The 11,506-nt window shown below is 32.3% G+C and overlaps 1 protein-coding gene across 1 annotated transcript; it reads right to left on the bottom strand.

Annotated features, from left to right (window-relative positions):
• Window positions 1–529: 529 nt before the first annotated feature.
• Window positions 530–10,714, bottom strand: LOC133198849 (fibroleukin-like). Its single transcript, XM_061334809.1, has 6 exons — window positions 10,461–10,714; window positions 4,902–5,038; window positions 4,698–4,794; window positions 4,159–4,326; window positions 1,721–1,977; window positions 530–811 (listed from the first exon to the last, which is right to left on the bottom strand). The coding sequence occupies exons 1-5, from the start codon at window positions 10,582–10,584 to the stop codon at window positions 1,721–1,723; spliced, it is 783 nt and encodes a 260-aa protein (XP_061190793.1). The 5' UTR covers window positions 10,585–10,714; the 3' UTR covers window positions 530–811.
• Window positions 10,715–11,506: the final 792 nt, after the last annotated feature.

Consider the following 11,506-nt stretch of genomic DNA (forward strand, 5'->3'; position numbering starts at 1 on the left):
ACAAATTCTTTCTTGGTCAGTCCACATGTATCCTAACCCAATTTCGAATAATTTATCTTTAATATTGGAAGCCCAGTTCGTGATCTTGTTCATTGGTTGTTCAATTTCCTTTAACATTTTCTCATAACATGATCTCAAAATACAATTCTTATTTTGTAATATTTTAAACCAAAATTAGAGAAAATCCGGAATTGCCGTACAGTCTTCATAGGCAGTCAGCCTGTTTCAAAATACATCATGGCCGTGTTTGTTTTTTTTCTAACATATAAAACATTCTTAATGAATTCCAGATGTAACTTTTCAATATCACATGAGTTGCGATGATAAGCCTCACTATCGAAAGCAAGCTAAGTGAAAGCATTTTCCTTCATATAATTGGTTTATAATGTAGGGGATAATATTTTTTTAAGAAGAGAAAAATATATAAGACGGAAAATATTTTTTTCTTTAAAAATAATAATTTTGGAAAAAATGAACCTGATTATGTTCATAAAGATCTTTGATAATACGATTTTCAATTTATCGGTCCAGATATATCAGTGGGGTAGCATTTGAAAATTACAACAAAATATTTCTAATTTACAGTTTATTTACAACACTTAAAGCATAAGCAAAGTTAATTTAATTTAGAAAATTAAAAATTACTGTATAATTACAGGCAAGTAGTATCGGGGGTGGGTGTTGGGTGGGTGGGTTTTCCCCCCTTTTTTTAAATTATCGTTTTACTCTTTTTAGAATGAAAATGTTCAGAAGAACAGTGTCATCAGCGTCCACGGCGCCCCGAAACGTGACTTCTTCGTATGATCCGAATCTGTTGAGTATAAACAAATAAACAAATAAAGAATTATATATTTAAGAAATATAAAGATTATAAACATATACATTTCATCCTTCAAAAATTGTATAAAATTCCTAGCATCTAAAAATCCTATCAGTGTAAATGTTTTGTTGAAATCATAAAAATGTGAATGTTTTATGTATAAATAATGTATGTATAGATAATGTAGGTACAAATAATGTAGGTATAAATAATGTAGGTATAAAAAATGTAGGTAAGAATAATGAGGTAAAAAAAATGTACCGTTTTGAAAATATTTTATTGAATTAATCAAAAGGATTGGAAACAAGTTCTTGCAATTTACTGGTTCCTCTCCTTAAATATAACAATATGTCATGCAAATAATACATTAAAATATAATATTTTCAAGTGATATAAGTGAATAAGACGTCAGTTTAAAATCTACATTTCATCATTAAATTTATGGACAGCAGCAAAAATATTTTTTTTTAGTAAATACAGACAAATCTTTATCACCCCATTATAACAGGTTTGTGTCAATTGTAACCAATTCACCAATAATATATTTATAAATAATGTATGTATAAATAACGTATGTATAAAAAATGTATGTTTAAATAATGTATGTATAAATTAGGGAATAACTATCTTGTCAGTTGTTATTTGCGACCGTTAATGCTAATCTAGTCGGTTCTGACATCTAGAATAAATGACACAAAATCATATCAGTTTAAATGTTTCAAGAAGTCATTAAAATGTAAATAAATTATGTATAAATATACATGTATAAAAATGTATGCATAAAAAATTATATATAAATAATTTACTTATAGATCATGGACAAGGAATTTATAAATAATGTATCATTCATAATTAACTATAAATAACGCATAAATAATGACTATAATCTACATTGTTTACCTAGTGACGCCTGATCATCATCATCGTCTCCCTCACAGACTGTCCAGTCGATATTGTACCCCAAGGATCGGACGACCAGTCTGCCGAATACCATTGACCGTTAAGGTAGGCGCGGTAACAGGCGTGGAACCACCAACCTCCACTCCATTTAACACCACAGTTACCACCACTCCATCCGTCGTTATCCCTGTCTGGGGTGGTGAAGTACATCCCAGACTGATCAGCCCAAGAATAGCCTGTGTTTAACATGCTGTCTCCTGTAGAAGTAAAGCGAAATAAAAAATAAGAAAAATTAAGAATGTGAAACACTTATTGTAACCACTGATTTAAGGAATAACTGTCTAATTTTTTGGTTTCATTATGTGATCAGTCGATTGGCGTGCGTGATAATTTGCATAAACACCGAAGGCGTTTATGCATAAAATTATCACACAAGCCAATTGCAATCGGTTGATCATCGTCATGAAACCAAAAAATCTGACAGTTATTCCTTATATTAACATGCTCTTGATTCTGCAAATTCACGTGTTACAGGCCTCGCTTCTGTCTCTATTTGTCACGTCCCGCACGTGATTTTTTTTTTCCACCACGCCTGTCGATGAACCAGTAGATTTATGCAGAAATGAAGTATTTTATGCCCCCGGGGGTATATTGTTTTTGTCCTGTCTGTCTGTTTGTCTGTTTGTCTATCTGTAGTCAACTTTAACCTTGCCCATAACTTTTGATTGGTTGGAGCTAGGACTTTCATATTTCACATTTGTATTCCTTGTGACAAGACCTTTCTTTGGGTACCATCATATTTGAACTTTTGACCTTGACTTTGGAGTTTGACCTACTTTTGAAAAACTTAAACCTTGGCCATAACTTTTGAACAGTTGGTGCTTGGGTATTCAAACTTCATATGTCTATTCCTTGTGACAAGACCTTCCTCTAGATATCAACCTCTTTGACCCTCTGACCTTTACCTAGGACTTTGACCTACTTTTGAAAAAAATTAACCTTGGCCATAATTTTTGAATGGTTGGAGCTAGGGCTTTCATACTTCACATAAATGTTCCTTGTGACAAGACTTTCTTTTAGATACCAACAGTTTTGACCTTGACCTTGACGTTTTACTTACTTTTAATAAACTTTAACCTTCACCATAACTTTTGAACAGTTGCAGCTAGGGTTTCAAATTTCACAGGTATATTCCTTGAGACAAGATCTTTCTTTGGGTAACAACATCTTTTATCTTTTGGCCTGGATTTTGACTTGCATTTGAGAAACTTTAACCTTCGCCATAAGCTGCCATACGGGGCATCAGTGTTTCACAGACACATTTTGTTACTATTTGAAATTTTATCTCGGACAAAGACATTGGAAATGTAAATATATTGAAGACAATAAGCCTCATGAATATTCGATGTGTTACAGTATAGGAACGGGTTATTACACTGACGCCATAATTGGTTTAAGCTTACTTTTTCCAGTACTTTACGGCTGTACCAGAATTATGTAGAAAATGACACATTTTCATTGAATTTAATTTGAAATCAACTCAGATATAACCCATATACCTTTTTTTCGATTGAATATAATTTTAAAGAAGAGGTCCAGAAGATATGAAAAACTGTTTTCTGAGAGACTTTTGGCAATATTGATAAATTTCCTTTGTCTGAGATGGAAAAGGCCCTTTTTATACCTGATTGTCTTCATTTTTCATAAAAAAGGACAGTTTAAAATATGTTTTTTCCTTGAGTTTACCTGAAAATTGTGACCCGATACACCTCATCGTATAAACTGAAAAAAACCCAGTTTTATTATATGATTGAATGAACTCATTAAACAATTCATGTTTTTGACGCAGGCAACCCAATTTATACGATATAAAGTGCTTTTTAATCCAACCAAATACAGCGTTCAAGAATTAAATTATAATTAGTTGTTTGTTACTTTTGATATTTTTTTAAATCAACAAACGTTATTTAATACACTGCCATGTGTAAATTGATTGATTGTTTGTTGTTTTACGTCCCATTCGCGAATTTTTCACTCATATGGAGACGTCACCATATACCGGCGAAGAGCTTCAAATTTTGACCTTTACTCGGCACTCAGGGCCATTGAGCAGTGATTGATCTTTATCGTGCCAACGCCCGCCGTGACACAGGGCCTAGGCCTTGGTTTTTAAGGTCTCACCCGAAGGACCCGCAACTTTCACTTTGAAGTGCCGAGTGCATGAAGAAGGAACAGTTACTACCCATTTTTTTAAACTTAGGTCAGTCGGGGCCGAGATTCGAACTCACGACTTCCCGATCAGGAATGAATGTTCTTTACCGACTGAGATACTGTGAACGGTCATATGTAAAGTGAAATAGATCAGTGTTTGTAATTATTTTCCTCTCTCTCTCTCTCTCTTCTGGTTTTTAAGTACATATTCAACTTTTTTCACCTACCTAAGGTGCCCGTAGCAGGTCCAGCCAGAAACAGTTGATACTTCCCTGCTTCATCGGAAATAGAAAATTTGTTGTACAACTCGTACAATGCTGTACCGTTCACTAGTGTGATGGAAACATAGAGGTACGAGTTCTTTTCCTTTGTCAACTGATGGATTATGTCATTTCCTGTTTTAAGGTATTAATGAAATTAATTGAAGAGTACTCTGCAATATAATGACACATATTTTCATATTGTAAATAAATAAATCCCAGAAAAGAATCAGGTTTCATTCCAAAGCAATATACATACAATAACATCCTATGATTCCTTAGATATTTAATTATTTTGTTTTCAATTTAGGAGACAGAATTATTCAATCAGGAGGATTTTCCTAATTTATTCAATTATTTTAACTTTAGAGAGCAAAAACAAACATTGAATGAAAATCGTCGTCTGTATATTTAAGTAACTTAAAATATCATAATCTGTCAATTTTCAAATCTAGCCACAGAGATCATAAGGCAAAGTTCGTAACAATTCAGACATTCATATTTACCGATCCAGACATCCTGATCCGGAGTACCAAATCCATTTTTATAATCTGTCCACATCTGGTCAAAGCTCAGGGATCCGTTTATTCGTTTTTGAATTACCTTAGATAAATATACATTTATCTAATAAAAAGTGAAGAAAAATGTTGGGCACGAAACTAAATATTCCAGTTAACAGATTAAAGAAAGTTTTGAAATTAACTACATACCGTCCATCCTCCGTCCATTGTCTCCATATTGCAGTAAACTCTGACCGGAAGGGAGATGTTCCCATTGGGATAAATTTTGTACACCCCTGAATTAGTGTGACCAGTATCACGAAGGTCGCTACAGTCCAAAGAAAGTGCTGAAACAGAAGAAAATGCTAAAATAGCACTTTTTAGAATGCTAAAAGGATGATTTTATAAGACAAGATAATGATCATGTTTCTATCATATACGGAATTACGTGGAAAATCTATGGAGGTCAGAAACCACGCCAAACGTGTTTTCTCTAGATTGTCAGTGTAATTCCGGGACGCCTCTAGATTATACATAGTTAGAAATCGTCACTTCCATTGCTTTCAGTTTCAGTGCTGGGTATCGAGGACGTTTTTGGCTTACTGCATGTTTTATACGGCAAGTTCAAATTGGCAGACGATTAAAGGGCGTTATTCAATCACTTTTGAAGCTAGGTCTCACCCAACACCGGTAGGAAAAGTGTAGATATTGATTAAAATCAAATGTGAACCGAAACACCCCCTGAAATCTAATATGGCAACTGTCGTACCTTTCTAATTTTTATATACAGTCATATGATATTTTTTCAGCTTTTTTTTTTATTTTTATTTTAATGAGTGTATTTATACACACCTAGAAAAACACATACATATGTTTACATTTGCTGTGTTTTTCTACTAAGCCAACTTTGAAATTGATTTGAAAGTCATTTTTGTGTATACTCACGCGTAGAAATATAGACGTCAAAACTCGAGCTAAAGTGACGTCACAATGAGGCTACAGAGACGTTAATAAAAATATGACGATATAGGGCAGCGAGAAATTCAAACACTGAGTACATTTTTGGTGCGCTTCATGAAATATGCCTACGTGACAAGTCTGTGTGATTTACACACCAATAATTCACACAAAACTTAAAAACATTCCTTAAGTAATACAAACATACACCAGTTTGAAACCAAGCGCCTATGGTTTCTATAGGAACCATGATGTAGATACACAGGGGCATACAGGCACGGACATTAACGTAGAACCTACGTCGAATGACGTCATATCGAGTAAATGAGTTTAGTCCTCTTTGTAGTGCTAGATCCATTATGACATCATAATTAATTAAATGTTACTTTTTCCCGTACTTTATGGCTTTAAACCAAGATTGTCTAATGTAATGAAGTTACATACCTGTGATAATGTGAATGGCATGCAACTATTTTGAAGGAATGCAAAAATCCTAAGAAATCTAAATAGTGCAATATCTTGATGAAATGTGTCTGAGTCAAAAATTTGTTAAAGATTGTGTGTAAATTTTGTAATGTCTATCATGAAATGTCGTGCATTCCTTTTCATACTTACTTTTAATTATTCATGATGGTTGGTGTAAGATAGTAATGTTTCCCTAAAATATTATCATTTTAAATAAAAAAAATAATACATTTTTTGATAAATATTCACAATGTAATCCGAACGTAACCCCAAAACAGTAGTTTAATAATTAAATCCTGTGTAAGTGCAAAAATGTCAACAAAAGAAGTATAGATAAATAGAGTGTCTCTCATTAGTTTGCGGGGAAAGGGATATATTTTAATCGCTTTTTGTAATTATTTGGGTATATTCTTCATCATATTAAAGATTGAAAACATTCTGACAAAGACTTCTGAAAAATATTTACAAATTAAGGTGGTAATTTGACGCAAAAAATATTGAGCACATGAACCTATATTCGTTGAAATGTGGACGTAATCTTTTTCGTCAAATGAAAGAAATTATTCTTGAATAACATTGTTTAATACGGTTCAGTTAATAAAGTCTATAAACGACGATGTTTGAAGAAGTATTTTTGTGATTTTTCATATTCTGTTTGTGACCAGTACCCCTAAAATTGGCTGAAAATATGTAGTCGCGGTGTAAAATTATCATGATGTAACAATTTTGATGTACATGTAATGATTTTTACTATATTATTAAAATGTGTGTTTATCTATTTGTGATCTTAATTTATACCGACCGGAAGATTCATTCATCATTATTATATGTTTAAACTACATTCAAATTCGTTGTACATCATTGTTTTACCTTATTTATAAGTCATTACATATTTGTACTTTCATTTTCCATTACTTCCGGTCGCGGGAAATTATGTATAGGTTTTACCTGAAATGTGTCGTGATTTTGGGTTTTGCAACGTCACGTTTGGTTATGTTACGTCACATTAGCGTTAACGTTTACTCTTGTAGTCAGTTGAAGTTTTGGGATTCTAGTGGACGAAAGTGTAAATTTTTAGAGTTACTTTTTTCCAGACCAGACTCTTGTGGATTTTTCTTTATTATTCAATTTTTAGTCGCTCTCAGATTATCTTTGAATGTCAAGGTATATATAATTGAAATTTATATCATTTATTATTTATGAAATTAGGTATTAGAAATTAACTTTAATTTTATCCGAATTTCGGGGCCCAGTAATTCTAGCAAGTGACGTTGTGCGACTATATATATATATATATATATATATATATATATATATATATATATATATATATATATATATATATATATATATATATATATATATATATATATATATATATAAACATATATTGTTGTTGATTTTGTTAACTATCATAAATTTTTGAATACCAGACTGTAATTTTTGAAAACTTTATTATCTTTTGTTGATTTCTTTCGTAAATAAAAACGCTACCAGGTTATTCATAATTAAATTCGCTACCAGAAATTAAGAGACCGGATCTTAGCCGCAACCATGCTTTTTAAAACCATACCATAATTAGCCATATTTATCCTATCTTACAAACTCATTACGGCGAAAACGTTACAATTCCAAGTACCACAGGCAACGCTACATTTAATAACAAGGAAACATACCAGATATTTTTAAGTGATTGATAAGCGAATGCTAATTTATCAGTTTGAAATATAAGTTTGAAAATCTTGTAACAAAGACTCTTCCGACATAGGCTCTACCTTACGTATATGTAGATACTATTAGTTATCCATGTTTAATCAATAGTGTACAGGGATTTTCCTCAATTGATATTCCATTCAGCTTTAGGATAAAGGTGTTTTGTGCAGACTGGAACTTGTAAGCACGAAGGCGACCAAAGAAGATGACTTTGAGACTTGAATGCTAAAAAAATTACTGGTTTTATTAATATTGTAATAATACATGTACTGATAGGAGTTTTATATTGTGATTATTATTTTATGCATTTCATTTTCGTTTTTGTAAACGTGTAGAGAGACAATGCATCTCGTTTCTTATAACCTATTCAGCCGAATACACGGAACTTGTTAACCACTCAAAATCGTATTACAATTTGAATAAGAAAATATCCGTATACAGGCACTAAAAAGTAGATACATAATATCTAAAGATATTTGCTTTTAATAGCATCGTCACCGTTAATGCATTAAAAGGGCCCGAACAAAGATTTGAAGTTCATATTTTATCACATTTTCTGTATAATATCATATCTTATATGTTGCTTTAGCATTTCACACGGAAATATATAAAAAGTGCGTTCAGAAACTTCTTTTATCGGGAAATTATTGAAACTACGAATTTCGGGACGCGTTTGATTGGCACAGCCTTGCACTTTCACAAAGTAAACTTTATCCTTAATACTTAAAATAAATACAAACTATGTTGTGTATTAATGAAAAAAAAATAAAACTATAATCCTGAAAATTCAGATTAGAAATGTGAGAAAGCAAAACCAACTCACCAGTATTGTCAGTCCGTGCTCAGAGATGTGTGCAGAGTTTAACAAATTGAACACAACCGGTGAAACGTAAAATTAACAATAACAGAGCTCGTGCTCTGTTTACTAAACAGATGATTGGCGTGATTTAAAAAAATATCATTGTCATTGAATTCTAAGAATATTCATGTAAGTTCAATTCATATACCTGGTTTCATTTTTTGAATAAGCATAGAACTTTAAAATGTAAATAATGCAACTGTGTCCACGCCCCTTTACACACTCTTATTTTTTCTAAGCAATAGAAATTCATTATTACAACTAAAACTAAATGAAAACTTTTTTTTAATCTTAGATAAAGACAATTAAGAATCACAAAATATGATACATGAAGAATACATTGGATTAAATATAACTGAGAAAAACAAACCAGTTGCGGGTACTAGATACTAATTTTAAAGTTACTCAGTAAATAATCTTCCAGAATAAAGTTAGTCCTGACTGGTGAATTCATACAATAACAACAACAACAACAACAACAACAACAAACAAACAAACAAACAAAACAAACAAAAAACAAACAAAAAACAAAAAAAAAACAAACAAACAAACAAACAAACAAAAGTAACAATAAACAAAAAAAAAAAAAAAAAAAAACACAACAAAAAACAAAAAAAAAAAAAAAAAAAACAAGATGTGTTTGTGAAACACTGAAACCCCGCATGGTAAATTATAGCAAAGGTTAAACTTTCTCAAATGCAAATCAAATATGTTGGTACCTAAAGTAAGGTCTTGTCTCGAGGAATAAATCTGTGAAATATGATAGCCATAGCTGCAACCATTGAACAGATTTGGAAAAGGTTCAATTTTTTTAAAAGTATATCAAAAATCAAGGTCAGGGTCTAATGATCAAAACTAATGGTGCCCAAAAAGGCCTTCCCCCAAGAAATACACAGGTAAAATATGAAAGCCGAAGCTCCAATCGTTCATAAGTTATGACCATGGTTAAAGTTTTCCAAGAGTAAGTAAAACTCCAAGGCCAAGGTCAAAGGGTCAAAGTTGTTGGTCTTCTCACAAGGATTACTCATGTGAAGTATGAAGGTCCTAGCACAAACCGTTCAAAAGTTATGGCCAAGGTTAATGTTTTCCAAAAGTAGGTCAAACTCCAAGGTCAAGGCCAAAGGGTCAGAGTTGTTGGTATCCAAAGGTAGGTCTTTTCACAAGAATTATACATGTGAAATAAAAAAGCCCTAGCTCTAATTGTTCAAAAGTTATCGCCAAGGATAAAGTTTTTCAAAAGTGAGTCAAACTCCAAGGTCAAGGTCAAAGGGTCAAAGTTGTTGGTATCTGAAGGAAGGTCTTTTCACAAGGATTACACATGTGAAGTTTGAATCCCCAAGCACCAACTGCTCAAAAGTTATGTTCAAGGTTTAAGTTTGGTAAAATTTTGCAAAACTGGGTCAAACTCCAAGGTTATGGTCAAAAGGTCAAATATGATGGTACCCAGAGAAAGGTCTTGTCACAAGAAATACACATGTGAATTATGAAAGCCATTGCTCCAACCAATCAAGAGTTATGGGCAAAGTTAAAGTTTTTGCGGACAAACAGACAAACACACAAACAGACAGACGGACGGACAGGGCAAAAACTATATACCCCCAAATCTTCGATACGAGGGCATACAACATAAACAAACAAACAAACAAACAAACAAACAAAAGATAAAGAATTTCTTGGACCTGCTATGAATGCGATTATAACCGCTGATACGCATTCCAAGTAACTGTATTTCATGAATTGTATAGAAACGAAATTAAAGTAAGAGGAAAACATACAATCGTGAGAATAGTATCTCCATCCAATCTCGTCCGACATTCCGGAAGTGAAGGCCCTCCAGTGAACACGGCATTTCTTCAATCTTGGATTAAAACCAAAGAAGCGACACTTATTTTGACACATTGTAGTACATACACACAACGACTGAGCGTCATATTCCTCTGAGAGGTCCTTATCCGACTTTTTATTATCGAATTCCAGCTTTGCGGCATTATTTTTCGAAACTTTGGTAGCTTGAGACACTATAATGAAAAGGACAGTTACACAGAAAACACAAAAAATACTCATACTGCACTCTGTGTTGAGAACCTGTGAAAATTTGTAAATTGATGCGTCAGCCGCAAAGAATAAATACCAGAGCCTTTATTTGTTATGGAAAAGTGATTGGCTACTGGTGAAGTATTCCGTACTAATCAATGAAATATAGATTTTTTGGAGATAATAAAATATGATATAAATATTTATATTGCAATGAAATCGTGAACATTCATAGCATTAAGAGATAGTCATAAAACTTCTGACCCAGGTTGTACTGACATGGACGATTATCTTTTTATCTTCATTTTTTGAACAACTGAATGAGAGGGTTCACTTAGAAAAATGACACTTTTAAATATTGGTAATTTTAGGTCTTCATTGTTAAGGAAGACCCATACTTTCACAGACCCCTTTTCTTTTGATTTTATACTCCGATTTTAAATTCTAGGTATTACATATCTATCGAAATAGTTTTTTTTTTGGATGATGGATAAGAATACAAAAAGTATGTAATTGTTTTTAACCACAGGCCCTTAGATCGCTTTAAAATATTAAGGTGTTAATAAAAATAAAGGTATGGAATTCCTTACATAGGGTACCCACATTCGCCATTAAAATACTTTTAAATCAAATTATCTAAAACTTTTCTTTCTATTCATAACTATTCACATATAAACAATCTACATTACTGCCAAAGTTCTTTCCGAAATTCCGTATTCTTTCCGAGATACGCTGAAATCATATTCCAAATTTGACTTTTTTTTACTTGACATTAGCTTGGGCCTCT

This window comes from Saccostrea echinata, unplaced genomic scaffold (assembly GCF_033153115.1).
Source record: "Saccostrea echinata isolate AGI-Se365-2 ecotype Australia unplaced genomic scaffold, CSIRO_AGI_Sech_v1 ptg000033l, whole genome shotgun sequence".
In the NCBI taxonomy this organism is placed as follows: Eukaryota; Metazoa; Mollusca; class Bivalvia; order Ostreida; family Ostreidae; genus Saccostrea; species Saccostrea echinata.

Bases quoted from the DNA above. Each gene is read 5' to 3' on its own strand.
- LOC133198849 (XM_061334809.1), bottom strand. From the start codon at position 10,584: ATGTGTCAAAATAAGTGTCGCTTCTTTGGTTTTAATCCAAGATTGAAG. The intron at 5,039-10,460 runs GTATGTTTTCCT...CTTCTGTTTCAG, and splicing joins GAGATACTATTCTCACGATT to CACTTTCTTTGGACTGTAGC. The intron at 4,327-4,697 runs GTAAATATGAAT...ACCTTAAAACAG, and splicing joins GGATCAGGATGTCTGGATCG to GAAATGACATAATCCATCAG.